This window comes from Artemia franciscana, chromosome 3, assembly GCF_032884065.1.
Source record: "Artemia franciscana chromosome 3, ASM3288406v1, whole genome shotgun sequence".
Classification (NCBI taxonomy): domain Eukaryota; kingdom Metazoa; phylum Arthropoda; class Branchiopoda; order Anostraca; family Artemiidae; genus Artemia; species Artemia franciscana.
In genome coordinates this window covers 20,449,752-20,471,170 of record NC_088865.1, presented here as the reverse complement: position 1 = coordinate 20,471,170, position 21,419 = coordinate 20,449,752, and the positions used below count along the sequence as shown (strand labels likewise).

At 35.6% G+C, this 21,419-nt stretch overlaps 1 protein-coding gene across 1 annotated transcript in view; it reads left to right on the top strand.

The window, feature by feature from the left end:
• The first annotated feature begins 532 nt into the window (after nucleotides 1–532).
• The window catches only part of LOC136024993 (SWI/SNF-related matrix-associated actin-dependent regulator of chromatin subfamily E member 1-related-like), a 33,654-nt gene continuing 12,767 nt past the window's right edge, over nucleotides 533–21,419 (top strand). Inside the window, exons 1-3 of the mRNA XM_065700607.1 lie at nucleotides 533–638; nucleotides 18,265–18,414; nucleotides 20,515–20,690. Of these exons, the coding sequence (XP_065556679.1) occupies nucleotides 18,286–18,414; nucleotides 20,515–20,690 (305 nt within the window). The 5' untranslated portion in view covers nucleotides 533–638; nucleotides 18,265–18,285. The remainder of the gene's footprint in view (nucleotides 639–18,264; nucleotides 18,415–20,514; nucleotides 20,691–21,419) is intronic.

Below are 21,419 nucleotides of genomic sequence, written 5' to 3'. Positions count from 1 at the left end.
CTGATGAAAAACCTTCTTAATTCAGTTTACAGCTAGATACTAAAGGTTATTGTTTAAATTTCAAACAAAATGCATCATGAAAAAAACCATATGTAAAGGAAGTTGATGGTATGCAGAGCTAGATTGAAAGGTTTGTAAGAAAAGCCTAAGGATTGGTTATTGTCCTTAGCGTCCGAAGTGAATAAATGGTCAACAGTTTGTTTGCGACCGGTGTAGTTAGCTGCCAAACTCAAGTAGTACCCTTTAGTGGACTAGGAGCTTTGGAGTTTGCATTTGATCGCATGGGCTGATGTCGGAGCCTATCGAAAGAGAAGAGCAGTGGTAGAGGAGAGTTACCAGTTTAAAGATATTTGGATGGTCCTTTGGTCTACCACAGCTATAGCTGGAACATCATTGAGATGCTATTGATTCAAAGCTTTTGTCCTAATCTCTCAGTGCTGCTTGAAGGTAGCGAAACTTTAATCTGCAAATTGAGGATTAAGTAAGAAAAATGATAACAAAGTTTATGGATTTCAGTCAAACACGAGTTTAGTACGCGATGAAAACGAAACTAGCAGTGTTTTCAAACTGTAAAAGTCTGGTACTTGACACTTTCATACAAGGAAGATTCTCTCAACAGAAGCCGGTTTCTAGAGGACGTAAATAATCAACCAAAATTATATTTTATTAGTGTTCCAGCGTTTTTGATTTCAGCTTGGTAGTGGGAGACCCAAAGTTCAAATTATGCTGCATCAACAAACTGCATGGCTAATACTAGGACCTGTCATTAATCTGATAGGCTACATATATAGACAACATAATCAACGCTTTCTCAGCATACCCTAGGCTAGTGATTCGTACCATAACTGTTATGCCCCATCCCCTCCTTAACAATGACAGAAATAGACCTGAATAACTTAGGCACTAGGTCTATAGGCCTATGTTCATTTTCTATTATTTGATTTATTGAACATTTTGGTAAAATTCTAGTTTAGTGAATTTTGGCTATCTCAGAAAGGGGTTAGGTTGGGAAAATGAAACTTTCTGGGATAGGTCTAAAGGCTAAAGAATATCCTTGGTTTGTATTTTAAAGTACCCACCACCACTCCTTCTCCCTCTAGAGGGCCCTGAAATTTGCCTACATGGCAGGTCTATGCCTATAGAAATTTTGACAAAACAACATTTGACCTTCATTTTCAGTTACCAGCTGCTTTTTCTCTGCATTTATTTCTGAAAATACAATTCCTGTTATTTGAGTAGAATTCCATATCAATGTTTTTTTTTCAAAATTTAGAAAATGTATTTGCATTTCTTTAAAGCCTTATAAATTAGGATTGAGCAAAGTTGTGAAGCTGAAAACAACTTTGCTATACTTCATTCAAGTAGAAGATCTATTTTCAAGGTTTAACTTATAAGGCACACATATTTTTAAAGGTCATTAAAGGTCAGGACCCTCTAAAAGAGAGGGAGTAGAGGTAGGTACTTCAAAATGCCTTCCTGGGACATAGGCTACTTTAGCCTTTAGACCCATCTGTTTCATTTTCCTAACCTAAACCCTTTCCAAGATAGTCAAAAGTCTCTAAACTAGAATTTTACCAAACATCTCTTTGTTAATGGACATTGTGTTCTCAACCTGGTGTAAGTTAAAATCTAGTCCAGGATTATACCATATGACTTCATTACAACTATTGGGCCTACTACTAAAATTCCATTCCTGTTCTTCTTGCTCACCAATTACACAATGTGACAAGAAAATATTAGAATAGTTGGTAAAATTATAACAGTTGATATAATTGACTTACCAATAAAGAAAACATGCCACTTGATGCCTTTTTTATGCTCTTTATAAATACAATAATTGCTTCTACCTTGAATTCAAATTTAAGCAATTTTTGAGTTCTTTAAATGATAAATTTTCAAAAAACTATGACAGTTCATATAACTGACTTACCAATAAAGTGAACACAATGCTTGATGGCTTTTTTATGTTCTTCATGAATATAATAATTGCTTGTATTTCAAATTCATACACTTTTTGATCTCTTAAAAATGACAAATTTTCAATTAAAGTATCACTTATTGCTCATTTTCCACAAAATAGTACTATGTTTCCTCAGCACCATCTTTTCCATTGTTTTTGAAAAAATGATGCTAGATTTTCTCAGTGCTAAAATTATTTATAATAAGGTTAAGTTAGGTTAAAAAGGGCTTAAATTTGAATTTAAGGTAGAAGCAATTATTATATTCACAAAGAGTATAAAAAAGGCATCAAGTGGCATATTCACTTAATTGGTAAGTCAGTTATATGAACTGCTATAATTTTACCAAAGAGTTTGCAAATTCAAAAGTCTTAACATAATTAAGGAAAATGCAATTCAGGGTAATAATTTAGCTAGGAAAAGTATCTATTGTTAATTTAAAGCCAAACAACCTTCTGGTAAGTTTTGGAATTACATCTCTAGTAAAGACCACGCTAGGCGCTGTGTTAAACGCCTGACTACTGATGATGGAGGAGAAGTGACTGACACTCAGAAACTAGCAAACTTACTAAACAACCAGTTTGCTTCTGTCTTCACAACAGAACCAGATAGTGAGCCTCCACCCCCTCCTAAATACGTCATACCATCTCCCATGAGTATGGTTGTTATCACTGTACCTATGGTGGAAAAGAGGCTAAAAAACCTAGATGCCAACAAATCAGCTGGCCCCAATGGAATCCACCCAAGGTTGCTCAAAGAAACAGCCACCAAGATTTCCCCCACTTTGTGCCATCTATTTCAGTTTTCTCTTGATTGCAGAGTTGTTCCCTCACAATGGAAGACTGCTTATGTTACACCCATATTCAAAAAGGATGACTGGTATAAAGCTGAAAACTACAGACCTATAAGCCTTACATCTGCTGTCACTAAGGTTTTAGAGAGAATTGTCAATGACACACTTCTCAAGTACCTAGTTTCCAGCAGCATTATCTCGGATAAACAACATGGTTTTCTTCCTGGGAAGTCAGTCAAAACCAACCTACTTGAAACTTATGAGCTAATTACTCAGCTTCTTGACAGGATTTCCTGTTGACCTAATTCTACTTGACATTGCCAAAGCCTTTGACAAAGTCCCCCATAATCATTTGCACTCCAAACTTACAGCCGTGGGCATTGATAAAAAACTAGTTAACTGGCTAATGGACTTCCTTGGTTGCAGAATGCAAAAGGTTTGGCTCTTTACCACAGATGGAGAAAAGATCTATTCAACACCTTGCCAAGTTCTGAGCAGCATCCCTCAAGGAACTGTCCTCAGACCAACCTTATTTCTCATCTATATCAATGACCTGGTAGCTGAAACAAAAAACCATTTGACTCTTTACACTGGTGACTCCAAGTTATTTCATACCATGGACAACATTAGCCTACAAGCCAATCTCAACCAAATTCAAGCATGGGCAGATAAATGGCTTCTGTCCTTCAACATCTCAAAGTGCGTCACTCTTCATTTCGGCCATGGTAATCCACAGCATCAGTACACTATGTACAATGGCAAAACATCATCGACAGTCTTGATTCCTACTTCTAGTAGTGGTAGAGACCTGGGAGTCCTGTTGGATGACAGCTTAAAATTCCAAGAGCACACTGCCCAAGCAGTTTTGAAAGCAAATGCAAATTTGGGACTCCTGAAAAGAACTGTCAGTAGTCGATCCTCCACAGTTTTTCTGAAATTATATAAAGCTCTGGTCAGGCCAATCCTAGATTTTGGAACATGTCTTGCTGGTCCTTTTTACAAGAGTGACATCCAGCTTGTTGAGGGTGTCCAGAGGAGAGCCACCAAATGCATCAACAGTTTATGCAGTCAGCCCTACTGCTGAAGATTACAATCTGTTAACCTCCCAACACTCGTTTTTCACCATAGGCGTAATGACATGCTGCTCACCTATGGGTACCTCCAGCAAGCGGATCAGAAGCTGTTCACTTTCTCTCCCCACCAAAAGCAAACACAAGGACTTTCCAAAAAGGTGTTCAAATCCAGCATTAACACCTAAGTTTGACTAGATTTTTTCAGCCAGCAAGTGGCGAACAATTGGAACCAACTAAGCCAAGAGACAGTCTTGGCAACCTTGCCTGAGGAATTCAAAAAGAGGCTCGACAAGGAATGGGAGGCCAAACCATGGAGATTCCAGTGGGAAAACCCCTCCCAGCCCTCACTACCATAACAGTCGTGGAAGACAATAGAGAGTTAGCTTGGAGGATGATGCAGCTTGTCATACCCAACCATCTCACACACTCTATCCAAAGTTGCTGTTGTGCGGTGGTGTCAACTCTAAATTGCTGGAAAATGGTCCTTGAACCATACCTACCATGTGATCACCGTTACCGAGTGGGCTTAAATTGCATCTCTCCAGCACTCTCTAGTCCCTATGGTATGTTGCTTGACCTTAGCACAGCAACCAGATCTATTGCCATCATCAACTACAGAGCATCACAGTTCTCACAACTAATTCACTCCAAAGTGTGAATTAAGGTAATTGGTAAACTCCAGGGTGAGAATTTGAGGGAAATTTTCTTGGAACAGTTGAAGAACAAAATTTAGAGTGTAAGACTTGACACAGTAGATGATGAGTGACATATTTCAGAAAAAATAATTTATGAAGTTGCAGGGAGTAAAGTTAAAGTGTAGCCAGGAACATTAGTGAGAATGCCTTAAGTATAGGCCTAGTAGAGAGGAGGAGAGGCTCTTACAAGAAATATTTGAGTGACAGATCATAGGAATATAAGAGAAATGTAGTGAAAGTAGAGAAAGCTTCAAAATATGACCCAAGGAGTCATGAAATAGAGGCTGTTGATAAAATTTCTTGTGATTTCAGAAATGCAGCCAGACAGAATACTAGTAAAATATTATGGTTTAATATGATGTTAAAAAATTGTTTGGGAATAGTTAATCTGGATTTCTCTCAATTCAAGACAGGAACAGGGCCATATATAGTTATAAGGAAAGGTTTAAAAAGAAATGAGCAGAATACTTTGTAAATACACTATGACAAAATTAAAGGAAATGATATACAAAAGAATAAACAGTTTATGACACTTTGGAAGTGAAGGAAGATTTTTCTTGCAAGGAGGAATTAGACATTACTTAAAGGGTCAAAAAGTGATGAGGCCCCCATGGGCTGATAGTGTGCTAAATGAGTTTCTTAAATGTGTTGTTGTACAGCTATTGATGAATTACTGAATATGATTTTTGAACAATGAAATGTGCTTTTTGGTTTTAAGAAAACAATAATGGAACTCCTCTTCAAGAAAGATGACAGCTAATTTGGTATTTATAGAGGCATTAGCTTAGTTTCTTTGTGAAGTAAATTGCTTAATGTGATGATACTTATAGACTTTGACATAGTGTTGACAAAGTTTTAAGAGAAGAACAGTATAGTTTTAGGAAGAGGAAAATGATGCATTGACCAAATTTTCACTCTTAGAGAAATAATTGAGAAATGCCTGAGTCATCAGACCATTTTTAGTGCTCATTTTTTTAGATTGTGAGCATGCATTTGACTCAGCCAATTGTAGAACTTCAATGAAAGTCCTAACCTTGGTATACCAGATAAACACATTAAAATTATTATTGTCATGGATAAGGATAAGATAGCTGCAATTGATATAAAAAATGAGGCTAGTAGCTGGTTTTTATTAACCTACATTAAATTGCATGTCCAGCAAGATCAGGTAGTGATGAGCCTCCAGTGAACATCTTGCTGGTGGTGTGATTTGACTATGGTCTGGCATTCCAGGCTAGCATACACTCTGCATTGGTCCAGTCCTGATTAACTACTTTCTTGAATGCACTTATGGTTTGGGATTGGGTGGTGGCTTTGGAGAGGCTGTTCCATTAAAGGACAACACATACAGAGAAAAATTACCAGCACTCACATTGATGACAACAGGGGGTCTTGCTGCTTCTTAGTGTAACAGACCTCTTGTTGTACTGCAATAGATAAGAAGAAAACTTGACCTGAGTGGTCACTTTCTAGTAGTTTGTGAGTAGGAAATGGCTAGAAAATATTTATCAATATTTCTATTGAATCAGGAGTTAAGCAGGGCTGTGCTTTATCTCCATTTGCATAGATTGTTTTGATTAACTTTGTCCTAAGAAGTACAATAAAGGCTATAGAAGAGCATGGAATCAAATGGGAAAGTAAAACTCTCTTAGAATTAAATTATACTGATGGGTGTGTGAGTGCTCTCAATGAAAATGTTAACAAAATGAATGATTTTTTTGGCAGTCTTTAGATTTCAGGTTGCAAGAATAGGTTTGAAAGTAATGTTAATAAAACTTAGTCTCTTAGACTGGAAATAAGTGAAGGCAAAGAAGTGATGTCAGGTAACAACAAGATCAATCAAGTGGGTATCTTTACTTTCCTGGGTAGTATTATTTGTGAAGATTTAGTGAAGATGTGAAAAGTAGCACTGACAGGGCCCAGGGTGTTTTTTCATGGTTGAAGATTTTTTTTGGAAGAATAGGAAGATATGTCTGCAAAACAAAATTACAATACTAGAAGCTACAGTGATGACTGTGATTGAGTATGGGTCTAAAACATGGGTGTTTGGAAAAATGAAGAAGCATTTGATAGATATATTACAGATGAATTGTCAACAGATTATTTTGGTTGTCTGTCGTGGCAACCAAAAGGATGATTGCTAAGGATCATCCTTTTTGGCCAACTATCCAGGGCCAAAAAAGAAAGCAGGGTGTCCCCAAATGTTGTAGGAGGAGGTGTGAATTAATGGAAATTGGTACTTTTTGGTGCAATGTTATTAGGGATCCTTTAAATAAATTGGGATGGAAGAGGAGTGTCTGTAGCTGTATTTGTCTCAGGTGACATGGTGCTGCAGTGAGTTATTATGAGTAGTAGTAGTAGTTGTAGCAATAACTGACTAGTGAATAATTTGGAAAAAAGTCAATTCTCTGGCTACTGCTGAACTAGAACTTACAGGCATTGAACTTTGAATCCAAAGGGTTAATCATTTTATTGGCATATGGGATCCAGGAATGGACCATTTTTCTCCTACTCAGTTTATAATTTAGAACCCCGATTCTTAGTTCAAGAAGACTATTGTTAAAACAATCCAAGTATGCCATCCCTATAATAAAAAAAATGGGCCTGAAAAGGGCTAAGGAAATTCCTTCAGTTGGCTTGGAATTTATTTCCTTAAGTCCTTGGGACTACAGGAAATAAGGAAAAGTGGGAAAAAATACTGGTTTCCCTGAAACAGGGCAAAAAAGTACTTTCTTCCCCAAAATTTATTTCCCCTCAAGCACTTCTCATAGAAGGTGGTCAAAGGAACGTAAGAGGGGGCTCATTCAATCAAGAAATTGAAATTGAGGGGTCAATCCCTTTTGAGGGTCAAAGGGATTTTATGGCTACCAGCCTGCCTTGTATGGACTTTTTTACTACCCTCCCCCCACCAAAAAAATATTGATGCTGGATGTAAGTTTTGAGATAGTCATTTTGTCAAGAGATATTGAAAGGTCTAATAAGTACCTCTAAGGTCAACATAAGGTCCTGCACTCCAGAGAGAATGATCCTAAATATGTAATTATCCTAAATTATCAGTCGTTTTTACAGAGAAGCTTTAGTTGAAGGCTTGCAAAGGTCAATCACTGGACTTAGATTATCAAGGTTTCACAAGGGTATAATCTGGTAACAACATGTGTACTTGATTAAGTAATAAAATATTATGTACATCCGTTTTCAAATTATCTACAGTGTCTCAGAAATGATTCAAGTTCAAGCTTTTAGGCATTGATGGGGGGAGTCAAGCAGCTCTCAATTTTTTATTTGGGATGGTAAATAAAGAATTTTTGGAGACTTTTGAGTGGGAAGATGGCAAGTGAACACTGAACTTTGACTTGGGGGAGAGATTAGAAGCAAGACAAAAGTTTGTGTGCATCTAGGTTATCAAAATACCATATCTGCAGTATCTCTTGAATAGCCCAGGGGATAGAGTTGATATTTTCAATAAGGAGAAAGAGTTAGGGAAGTGCAGATCAACTTAAAGTTTATAATTGAGGGGAGGGGCTAAATATGTTATGTCTCCAGCCAATCTAAGCTTTTTTGCAATATAAGCCTCTAAGGGACCTATAATCAATTCACTGTTAAACAACAAGGTAAATGAGAAACCACTATGTGATACCATCTGGTCAAATAGCATATTTTCAACATTCTAAGAACCATTTTGAGGATCAAGCATATACTTTCAAAGAGTGTTTGGGAAAGGGTGCTACTGGACCTCAAGATTTAAACTACAAGAGGGGTATAAAAACTTGTTATACTTGCAGCAGGACCATGTGTTTTCCAGCTCACCTGGTATTTGTAATTCAGATGTTTTATAAGAATTTGTTTAACTATAAACTGTCCAATCTACATTTGGACTAGAATATATCTCTGTTTAAGTAGCAGCATAGTTCAAAAGAAACAAAGTACCCAGGCTATCAAAATAGCATTGGCCTATATGTACTATCTCTGGGACAGCTTAAAGAGTAAGTTGAAGTTACAGGGATTGCTGGAAGGCCAGGTAGGCTTTGACTTGGGTAGAGGGAGCAGAGGTAAATTGAAAGAAACTAGCTATCCTAGTTATCATAATGACGTATCTGTAATTCTTGGGGGAAAAAAGTAAAGATTGAGCTGAAACTTCTGGCTTTTGGCAAGGGACTACCATGTTTTGTATTCAAACAGTTCGTGGTAACGAACTGTAGTAAGGAGCAACCCGGCTCAATAGTAACCAAAACTCTAAAAAATTGAATTTTGATATCAATAGCTACATCAAAAGAATCGCATTTTAATGCTGATTTTAAATATATAAGTTTCATCAAGTTTAGTCTTACCCATCAAAAGTTACGAGCCGGAGAATATTTGCCTTATTTAAGAAAATAGGGGGAAACACCCCCTAAAAGTCATAGAATCTTAACGAAAATCACACCATCAGATTCAGCGTATCAGAGAACTCTACTGTAGAAGTTTCAAGCTCCCAAGTTCCAGTTCCAAAAATTGTAGGGAGGTATATGGACTAACAACAAGTCCTTTCACCTCTTTGACTTCTTCTTCAGAAAAACTAGCTACTGGAAGCACTATTCTCCTCCAGTCTGCAAACAATGGATATGTACGATTATGAACAATAATACACTGTTATTGATTGTGGGAAGTGTGAGTACCTGAGCTACGTGTCCCCAGCAGTTTAAGGCACTAGGTCGGCCGGTACCAATACGGCTCTTCCTACTCATTCCCACTCTCTTCTGCACAATCAAAAACTATGGATAAATCGCGTCCCTTTAAAAATTGACTTCTTCAAGCTTTAATCTTTATTAAACAATATTTCTCTTCTTTAAGGTATCAATTGCTGCCTTAAATATCTTACGATCAATTTCCCATGGCAGGTTAGAATCCAGGATAGCTGTATAAGTATTTGGAATCTTAGCCAAGGAGCAGAAACGCTTAAGAGCAACAGTCTCCTCACTCTGAGCCTGGCAATCAAATAAAATATGCTGGATTGTTTCCTCTGTTGAAAAGCAGATTCGGCATAAAGGGGAATGATGTAGCTTCCAAACAAGCTATTTAGAAGTAGGGCACCTGATTTCAGCTGGTAATATAGCACTGTATTTAATCTTGTATGAAATGGAGAAAACATTAATGTACTGTGATTAACTTTGGATCTTTGCCTGATAATATCTCGTGAATTGAGGTCAGAGGAAGGACTAGGAGATAACATGGAAGCCTTTGCTGCTAGAGAATCAGCCATATCATTATATTTTATACCTTTATGACTAGGAACATGTTGAAAATAAACTTCATTTTCCTTCATCTTAAGATTAAGAAGCTGTCTTCTAATATTATATAAATCTTTGTCATTAGCAATTCTATTAATATTTTGGATCAGTAGTAATGCTGGTTTAGAGTCAGAGAGACAGAGTATATTTTCAGATTCAATGTTATAATTTATAAGTGCATCCAAGGCCAGGCAGATGGCACATAATTCAGCAGACAAGATAGAAGATCCCAATGGGAGAGGAGAATAAATGTTCAAATTCAGGGATGGGATACATGCTCCTGCTCCAGCTCTTTCCCTCTGGACGGATCCATCTGTATATATTTTTCTATAGTTGGGGTAAGCCTTTGAAATGTGTTCAGCCAAAATAGTCTGGATCTCATAATTAGGAATCAAATCTTTTCTAATAGAGATAAGTTCTACTTGACAGCTTGGAGGACTCATTTCCCATGGGGGGACTCAGTAAAGGGATATGCATAAAGCGAATGTTGATTCCAGTTTGGGACCTCCAGTTGAAACTGATTCCATGATGAATGGGCATTGGGACAGGCTGACTTCTCAGCAAAGGTATGTGCACATACAGCATGCTTGGCTCCATAAGCCTGGATTTGCGAGAAATACTTTATCCTTAGACTAGATGCTCTTTCACTTAGGGACACCAATCCCGACAGTGTTCTTAACTTTGACAGAGGAGTATGCTTATGCACACCCAAAGCTATTTGAATAGCAGAATTTTGTAAAGATTCAAGGATTTTGAATGAGGATGGGGGACGAGCTAAGAATATTTGAATCCCATATTCTATATTTGAACGAATATATAATTTGTAAAAATCCAAAATAATTTTTGGGTGACATCCCCACTTACTTCCAGCAAGTCTTTTTAGAATACAAAGTCTCTGAATAATCAGAGATTTCAAAGAATTAATATGTTCATGCCACTGCATTTTAGAATCCATTAATAAACCAAGTAACTTCACTGACTTGCAATATGGGATCTCCCTTGAGAAAATTGTCAGTGGATTAGGAGGATCTAGAGTACCATTAGTAAATATAATGGCTTTAGTTTTACTGATTGATATTGGGAAGCCAAATGCTAAAGAGAATCTCTGGACTAAACTTATATCCTGTTGAATAAGGCTTTGAAGAAGGCTAATATCCTTTCCTGACTTCCAAATTATCAAATCATCTGCATAAAGGCCAAATGATGCATGAGCTACTTGAAATTCAGAAACATACAAGTTGAATAGAAGAAGACTTAATATTGCACCTTGAGGAAGTCCTCTCGTAATGGGGCATTGCTCACTTCTAGACTGATTTACTTGAACGTAAAAATATCTATCAGTTAGAAAAGACTTTATAAAACTTATAAAAGGATACGGGAAGTCAAGATTTATTAGGATTTCCAGTAATTTATTGTGGACTACATTTCCATAGGCATTCGACCAGTCAAACAGAACAGCCATTGTGACATGTCTTTTTTTGAGAGAGTTACAAACATCAATTTCTAGCCGGGTAATGTTATCTAAAGAGCTATGTCCTTTTCTGAAACCTGTTTGTTCACTAGGAAAGAGATTGTTCACTTCAGAAAACCACTCAATTCTTGATAAGACAAGCCTTTCCAGAACTTTTCTAAAGGAAGGTAATACTGATATAGGACGGTAAGACTTGAGATCATTAGCTGAATAAGAAGGTTTTAAAGCTGGGAATACCTGAGCAATCTTCCAGGCATCTGGGAACTTTTGACTTGACCAAATAAGATTATAAAGACTTAAGAGGGCTGTATGAACCACCTTTGGGGACTCAAGAATCCACTTCATATAAATACCATCATAACCTGGGGAAGACTTGATGTTAAGAGAATTAAGTGCTACACAAAATTCATCTTGGGAAAAAGGTTTCATCAGAGTACCCTTATAAGAACAGGTAAGAGGGAGATTACAAAAAGGAGGTCGGCTGGGATGAAAATCTGAGCAATCGTTTTTAAAAACATTGGTAAACAGATCTGCCTTCTTTTTATCTGATACAATTGGATATCCATCCTGAATGATATCATATCTACGGTCATCATTAGGCTGCTTTCCACTATTTAGTTGGCTAATGAAATTATGGACCTTTGAAATTGGGGTTCTAAAACTGATACTTGAGCTGAAATTCAGCCATGTACTCTGTTTAGCTCTCCTACAAATTAGTTTCACCTTAGCACATGACTGCTTATAAAAGATTGCTGTTGACTGAGATGGATGCTTTTAAAACATTTTACGAGCCTTTCTTTTTGCCAGAACTGCAACCCTACACTCGTCATTCCACCAATTCTTGGGTCTTTTGGAGCCATTGTAAAAACGTACCCTAGTTATTGGAATTGCCGATTTAGCTGACTCCAGCAGGATTGATCTCAAATTAGACTCAATGGCATAGGAGAAACAAAGGAAAAATCTACTTCATTTAATATCTCACGAAAAAGGGACCAATTACCTTTGGAGTTGATAAATTTAGGGACGTAGGGTTTGGGAGTGTAGAATAAATCTTGAAATGATGTAAGAATTGCACAATGATCAGATTGAAGAGACGACACCTTTACCATCTGAACTAAATCATAATATGAAGAAGGACCTAGAAGCAAATCTATAGTTGAGAAAGAGTTAGAAGAAATATTATACCTGGTCTGAAAGTCAAATGGAGTGAAAATCAACCGCTTGGCCAGCTCCATTGCAGCTATTGGGAAAGGGACATTTTCTTGAAGAGCAATCTTTAAAACTTTAGCTCGTTGAACATATTTAGGACATGAATTGTGATCTGTTGATTGATGTCTACCATCACAGTTTGTACATTTAGGCACTTCAGTGCATCTACTTTCTGTAGACAAGGAGTGATTACCAAGGCAATTAGGGCACCCTGGCACAGAAGAAGAACAATACTTAGATGAGTGACCAAGCTTAAAACATTTTGAGCATTGAAGAGGTTTTTCTTGGTATATTTCATGAGCTTTTTGCTGACCAAAAAGGAATACCGAGTCAAATTGGGAACTAGCAGGTAAGATAAAGAGGACACTCTTGTTACTTTTTGTTCCCTTAGAATCTAGTTTGGCCATACGATGAACATCCAGAACTTCCAGCATTTCCCCCTTATTGTTCATAAGACCATCTTTCAAGTCGTCATTTGACAGTTCCAATGGTATGTTGTACAGTACTATTTTCTGAGAATTTTTCAGGGTTGGTTTCCACCATTCAGGTGTAACAGGGATATTGCCAATTTTATTTAGGCTAAGGGCTTTGTAGGCTTCATTTCTGTCTAGAAACATAACCATTAGTGAACCATCTCTGTTCACATTCACAGTGAAGCTGCATCTAAAAGTTTTGAAAAGATTCATTGTAATGTTAGTAATATTTTTGATAGAGAAAGATTGATCTTTTACTGTTGGAGTAAAAAGGATAATGGATTTGTCCTTTATCTCCACAGCTGGATTTGGGTCTGAGAGTCCCATTATTTCAGGAGGACTCATAGAAGGTTTTTTTTTCGTTTCTGTTTTCTGCCTACTGTCTGAAAATCCTCATTTAACAGGTTGTCAGTTTCAGAGATTGGTGACTCAGAGACAGTAATCATGGTTTCATTCAGGCTATCATCATTGGATATTGGAGATACAACAATAGGAATATCAGCTTCTGATAACCAATTAGATGCTTGGCCCCCTTCCCTGAGGGGGCTAGAAGTGGTAGGGAACATCGAGTTCAGGAGAGGGAAATTCCAGAAACTCTAACCACGCAATAGATTTATATGAAAAAGTAAAATAATACTTCTCAAACAAAAGGAGTAGCAAGAGCTTTAGTTCCTTTCACTCAGAAAATAAATGAAATCAAAAATATAAATTTTTCCTCAATTGATTTCTTCTTTTCTTCCTTATCTACAAAAATGTGGAATTTTGTATTTTTTGCCAGAAGACAAATCACGGGTGCGTGTTTTTTTTTCTTTTTTTTTCCAGGGGTCATCTTATCGACCAAGTGGTCCTAGAATGTCGCAAGAGGGCTCATTCTAACGGAAATGAAAAGTCTAGTGCCCTTTTTAAGTGACCAAAAAAATTGGAGGGCATCTAGGCCCCCTCCCACGCTCATTTCTTTCCCAAAGTCAACGGATCAAAATTTTGAGATAGCCATTTTGTTCAGCATAGTCGAAAACCATAATAACTATGTATATGGGGATGATTTACTCCCCCACAATCCCTGGGGGAGGGGCTGCAAGTTACAAACTTAGACCAGTGTTTACATATAGTAATGGTTATTGGGAAGTGTACAGACGTTTTCAGGGGGATTTTATTTTGTTTGGGGGGTGGGTTTGAGGAGAAGGGGCTATGTTGGGGGATCTTTCCTTGGAGGAATCTGTCATGGGGGAAGAAAAATTCAAGGAAAAGGGCGCATGATTTTCTAGCATTACTATAAGAAAACAATGAAAAATAAACATGAAAACGTTTTTTTCAAATGAAAGGAAGGAGTAGTATTGAAACTTAAAACGAACAGAGATTATTACGCATATGAGGGGTTCTAAAAATACTTTAGCATAAAGAGCGAGGTATTTAGGAGGAGATAAATACCTCGCTCTTTATGCTAAAGTATGTTTAGTAATTTCAACTATTTATTCTACGGCCTTTCTGATTCAGGGGTCATTCTTAAAGCATTGGGACAAAACTTAAGATTTAGTGTAAAGAGCGAGGTATTAACGAGGATACAAACCCCCTTGTATACATAATAAAAATATAAGATTATGAAAGTTTGTTACGTAAGTTGCTAATTTATAAAGTTACGTATATTTTTTACTAATAAAAACGTTTGTTAAAAATTAAAAGCTCTAGTTGCCTTTTTAAGCAACCGAAAAATTGGTGGGCAACTAGGCCTCCTTCTCCACCACTTATTTCTCAAAATCATCTGATCAAAACTAAGAGAAAGCCATTTAGACAAAAAAAGAATTAATATACAAATTTCATTTTAATAATTTATGTGCGGAGAGCCAAAACCAAACATGCATTAATTAAAAAACGTTCAGAAATTAAATAAAAAAAACTATTTTTTTTTAGTTGAAAGTAAGGAGCGACATTAAAACTTCAAACGAACAGAAATTACTCCGTATATAAAATGGGTTGTCCCCTCCGCAATCCCTCGCTCTTTACGCTAAAGTTTGACTCTTTGCCACAATTCTACTTTTTAAAACAATTAAAAGCTTTAGCGTAAAGACCGAGGGATTGCGGAGGGGACAACCCATTTTATATACGGAATAATTTCTGTTTGTTTTAAGTTTTAATGTCGCTCCTTACTTTCAGCTAAAAAAAATTAGTTTTTTTTTTATTTAATTACAAAAGGAGATGACTAGGGCATGTTCTGCAGATGAAGGATAACCAATTGCCAAAGATTGTCCTTATCGGCCAACTGTCTAGGGCTAAACAAAAACCAGACTGTCCTTGCTTTGGATGGGAGGATGTTGTACTGAAAGATTTAGGGAAAATCGGAAATTTCTGGGAGGGTCTAAAAAGGGAGGCTTGGAATAGATTGGGATGGAAAATGAGTAGGCCTATGCAGAGCTTTGTAGGCCTCAGGTGGCTAGGTGCAGCAGTGATTATTAGCTGTTATTATTAGTAGTAATAGATGTGGAGAAAGAAAAATGTATGTCTTTGATATGTCTCACAGTTTTTGAACTTTTAGCCAAAGTGGAATTTTGAATCTGTTCATCATGAGTATTGAGGTAAGTCAAAAGACAGTATATTCAAAAGGGGCTTCAGAAATAAAGTATTTTTTTGAGGAGCCGTCATTTACCCACCCCCCTGGAAATTATCCCCTTGGCATAGTAACTAATATTTTTTTAGCTAGACTACATGTTCTTTAAATTATATTAAAAAAAATGTCCCTTATAGTGGGTAGTTCTTTTATGTTGGCATCATACCCTATATTTTTTTAGTTACATTACAAGCTCTTTAGACTTTTGGATCTAAACTTTGTGTAGCAGCTTATAAAATAAATATTAACACACAGAGCCCTTATGGCTCTTTACTATAGGCCATGTTATAAGATTGCCTCTGAAATAAACAGGTAACTAGAACTTTCATTTTCACTTCTAATGAACATCCAAAATTATCGAGTGGGAGGGGGGGGGGTAATGGGCTAGACCTATTTCTAATATCCTGAGAATAGTGAGAGGGGTTAATTTAAGACTTACAGTAAATATTTTGGGAGGGCAAGACAATTTAATATACAATGAAATGAAGGGGGCCTGTGTCCTATTGGTTTGTCTAAAAAAAGACTGACAGTTTTTATGGAAGCTTGAAGCATGTATCTATAAGATGTTTGATCTTGGGAACCCTTATGCCCCCCCCCCCAAAAAAAAGCTGTTCTGCCCAAGGATGGACCCTAAACATGTTTTCATCACATATAACTTGTAACATTTTGTTTAGCCTTGTTACTTGACTTTGAATATTTTTAATGATAAAACACTGAAGGCACAAAACAAGGCTTAATATTTTGTCTCCCCTATCAGCTTTAAAATGTTGTTCATAAGTTTCTTTGCCAGTTGAACCTCTATAGGGAAAACAAATTTGAAACTAATTGTTGCTGCATTGAGGCTTATCATTGGTTTGCAACATACTGAACCTGGTAGACCTGAGTGAAAACAAAAAGAATTTGGAAATTGGTTGCATCTATATGTAACACATGAAACATTCTTGGACATTCTTAGCATTCTTGGACATTTCAGTCATATGGATATGTAGATCATAAGGGATCCTCAAAAGAATTAGAACATTGCCTGAAGATAAAAGCTGTCAGATAAACTATGCTCAAAATAGGCTAAATTTAAAATGTATTGCCTCATGAAACCTGAACCCTCAGTCAAACATTGGATGAAACCCTCAGTCAAACATTACTTCTTGCCAATCAGCATGTAATTTTTAGTGTAAATAGACTGAACTAAATGGGTCTTAGAGTTTAGGATGAAAGTATGGTTAATCCATATTTATTTGCACAATGAAGTACTTTTTTTAAAATGTTTTTCTGCTCTAAAATTGTAGGTATTGTAGACAAGTCAATTAAATTTCAGGACAAAGTAAACCTCAACTATGACAAAAAAAGATCAGGGAACCAATCCTGGTTGCATTTATTTGTAATGTTCCTTTTTTAAGACAAGAAGCTAGAACTCTTTTTAATAATTGACCTTGACATGCATTTGTTTAAACAAGCAAACAACAAAATATAACATAAAAAGATTTTTTTTTAACAAAATGGTAGAAGAAAATTCCAGAAGTTCCACAGAATGGGAGTCAGGATGGCTTTAGCCCTGTAAAAAATAAAAATTATGCAGGTTTTGAGTCTTATAAGTAATAATACATCTCTCAATTCACCCAAAATTCTAATAAGAAAAGTATTATTAAAAATCTGTTGTACAAAAACCACTGTTTGTTGAAGAATTAGGTTGAATATTCAAATTTTGTCCAAGTTTGAAATTCCTACACTACATTTTGATTCTTAAGCAATAAAACTCAACAAACTTAATAAATATTTCTAGTATTAACCAGTAATAAAACTGCATCAATTAAAAGTAAGCAAAACTAATTATAACAAAAGTGTTTTTGAACAAATGTTTTTCAAACAAAATAAAATGCTGTATTGAAACTTAAAACAATAAGAATAAAATCCAAACAAACAGTAATTAAAATAAGTAATTTTATAAAATATAAAGAGGTGAGAAAATGGATCCGTAAAAAAAACAAAAATTAAAGTGAATAATCAAATTAAACTTAAAATAAACCAAGATAACCAGGAGCAGGGCTATTGCCTTGTAAAACTTCTAGAGGTCATGGCATTATTTGTATTTTGCTGAAAACAGAATATTTTAAACATTTTATCTTTTATATTTATTATGTTGAAAAATCAAGAATTTCTGAACCTTCTAGGAGTTTATATCATAATAAGGTATCTGTCTAATTTCATTATTTTTTCTAGTCATCTGGATTATTGTGGTGATTTTATTTGTTTTTTTTTTTTAATTGTTGTTTTGAAAAATAAAAAGCCAACTGTTCAAAAAGACTTACCATTTTTAATTGAACGTAAATGATATTCAAGCTGTTTACAGGGTTTGAGAGGGAGGATAAGTGTTGTTATTGATGTTATTACAAAAAAAACACTGCTCAAAATACAAATTACTTTCAAGGAAGTGTATCTGAGGTTATGGCCTCTAGAAGGTTTAGAAGGGAGGTAAACCTACTTGTGTTTGTGACAGTTTCTCTTTGTTTAAGTTTAACTTTTTATTTATTTATTTTAATTTATTGTCGTTTTAGGTTTTGTTGAATGTTGTATTTGTTTTTGATGTGTATATTTAATTCAGGGTTTTCATTTATTCATTGATAGTAATTTCTGATTGTTTTATAACTAATTGGTCTAACTAGAACTTATTTTTCGTTTCTAAGTTTGGCATACAAAAGTTGCCAACTTTTATTATTGAATTTCAGGCTAGAAACCAATATTTAACTATGCCAGTTGAAGAAACTGATTTATCACCAGTCTTTAGTCGATCAAAGCGAATTAGAAAAATTAAACACTCAGAAGACTTTGAATATGCCAGTAACGATGACCTCCAGGAAAATGATTCCACAAGAAGGGTAATTTTTTCTTTATTTTACGTCCTTTCTAAAAAAAAGTAAGCTGTGTAAAAAAACCACAGCAAAAATAAGACAGAGAGAGTGGGAGAGATGCAAGCAGTTGAAAGGTGCTGTAGAAAAAGCAACCCTTCGAAATACTTTCATATAAGACAAATGCAAACTGTGTGAGTCAGACTTCAAAAGAGGCAACTGTCACTTTATGCATAAGAGAGCGTCCAAGCTAGCAACCAACAAAAATCTCAGTCTTGGACACTGTTAGATAGAAACAGCTAAACAGCTCACAGATACAAAGAAAAGACATCTGCTTGAGATGAATGGAGTTTTTAAAAGAAAAGCTTAACCTGACATGCTTGACCTGTTTCCCATTATTGTCTCAGACCCTAATCCAGCTCCCCTTTGATTTCACTTCTGTTACCACTAATAATAATCAAAACCATTTACTAGAAAAGTATTTTTCTTCATAAAATTCAAATTATGAGTATTATAGCCATTTTTATTAATAATTTTATCTTTAAATAATGAATTGAGCAGGTCAATAGCTTCATTTGTCACTGCGTCAGATGTATTTCCAGCAGTTCTACTATCTAGCAAACTATATAATTTTTCAATTACATCATTTGCATTTATGTTAATATCAGTTCCTTGTCGAGGTTGTATAACATCAAAGTTAGCTTTCGTAGCTTTTAACCTTCTTCTGTAGATTTTTACGACGTGAGACTTTTTTCTTGATTTCACAATTTTCATCTTTCCGCCATATCTTGATCAATTGTTCCTGATTCATCCATTGCCTCTTTTAAATATTGATATTGGCTAAATAAAAACTAGGCATTTCAAAACAAAATCCTTTAGGATAAGGATAGTCCTTATTGATTTCTCTCAAAAGTTCATGATGTATCCCTGAATCGACATTAGCAATGAAATTTGGCTTATTTAGGGGTAAAATAGATTGAATTGAGAGCTGTATTGCTTGCTTGTAAACTTAATGCGCTGCTTCAATATTGATCCTGTCATTGTAATCGTCTTCTTAAATTACTGTCATTTTCGTGTAATTTGTCAGTAATCATATTTGTATTTTTATCTTCTGCTTCAACGATTGCAACTTTTCAGGATAGTCACGAAATCCAGCTTGCTCTAAGGGACGTTCTTCAACTAGTATTTCTTTGTATTTCTCAGGTTTTCACTAAACTCATCAATAATTTATTCAAATTTATAGGATCCGTTTATAGCATGAAAGTTTTTATTGAATAAATTCGAGAGTTCTTTTTCGTAAATACCACCAATAATGAGTTCACCAGTTTTATCCGACAGCTCATACATTATAGGGGTTGTATGTTTCACTGCAGCTGTTTGAAACACTTCAGTTGTGTAATTTGTTAGGCAACATTTATCAAAAACACCCCTACTTTTAATGATTAAAATTATTTAAAAATTTAAAAATTAATAATTCTAACCAAATCACCAGGATTGTATTTGTTTATGGATGGTTTTTGAACTTCGACATTTTCAGTTTTTCAATTTGAGGATTTAATTTAGGCGACAACACCTTCTGTGTCACTGTAGCAAATTTCCCCCAAAAATCTAAATAATCAATGAAAAATGGCACAGTTAAAAGCCATAAAAGGGCTTTTATAGAGTTGTCCCACAAAAGTATTCTGTAACACCCACAACATTAACATCTTCAAATTATATCAAGTATGCATGAATCTCCCAACCATTTGGACGCATTTCTAATGCTGAATGTACGCTCGTAATGATTTATGGTTCAATATAAGAATGCCCGATTAAGCTAGGAAAAGCTGTAAAAACTGAAGCGTTTCTTTCCTGATGTGGAAACGCAGTGGTGACTGGTTAAGGCACAGGTCCAACGGCCTCAATTTTGTCCCTCGAATGATAAAGGAAAGAAGTTCTTTGATCATTTTGATTCAAGATATAACGCGTCTTCCTTTAAATTAATTGCTGTCCCTCTGTCTCTTAATTACAACCATTCTAGTTATTAATTCTTCTTTATGATTATAGTTCGCTATTAGTATCTTCATTGTCATACTATTATTTTGTTGGACGTATTTTTTTTATTATTATTATTTTTTGTTATTTTTTTAGGGTAAGAGATCTCGGAGTCAAACAAATGATGACGAGGATTTTGAAACTAAATTGAGGAAGAATAAGCCCAGTTCCCAATCTGAAAACGAAACAATGGAAAAGCTGGCTTATGTCAAAAAGCAGCTAAATCGTCTTGGCATAACCTTACCTCAAAAACCGAAAGGAGGATACGTGAGGTACGTAAAAATATTTCAAAATCTAGAGGCTTAACAGATTTAGTGTTTATATTTTGTGTTTTGATTGTGTATCAATGTATACAATTAGCTAGGTTTTCCAAAGAAAGGGAGGTGTTTTCGTGGCGAATTTTTCATATTTGTAAAACCTGGACCTTCAAAGAAAAAAAATGTGGTTAACGAACTATCAAGAAACACATACAGTGAGATTGGATTAGTTCAAAACTCCTATTGTAAGTACTTTCACAACACAAGCATTAAAATGGTCTGTTTTATTAATTTAAAATCTCAGGACTAAGTACACAACGTAAAAAAACACTTAATATGAGTGTCAAAGCAAGAAAAATATCCCCCAGTTAACACCCAGCATAAATTACACTCATATTTGCAAATAAGTTTGCTCTAGCTTGCAAACATGTCATGTCTAATGAGTCTTAAAGAAGTAGTTTGTATTTTCAGCCAAATCACAGGCAGCGCAACGCAAGCACCACCTATGTAGAGAGTGATAAGGCTTCAATGTCTTTTTTTTCCAGGTCACTTTGTGTAGAAGGAGCTGTTGTAAAAATTTTGGAGGAGGCTCATTCCATTGGAAATTGAAAGCCCTAGTGCTCTTTTTAATAGTCAAGTGGTTAGGGGGTGACTTGCCACCATCCCATACCCCTTTTAATTACCCCCCCCCCCCCCCAAAGACACCTGACCAAAACTTCAAAATAGTTGAGAAGTCCAATAACT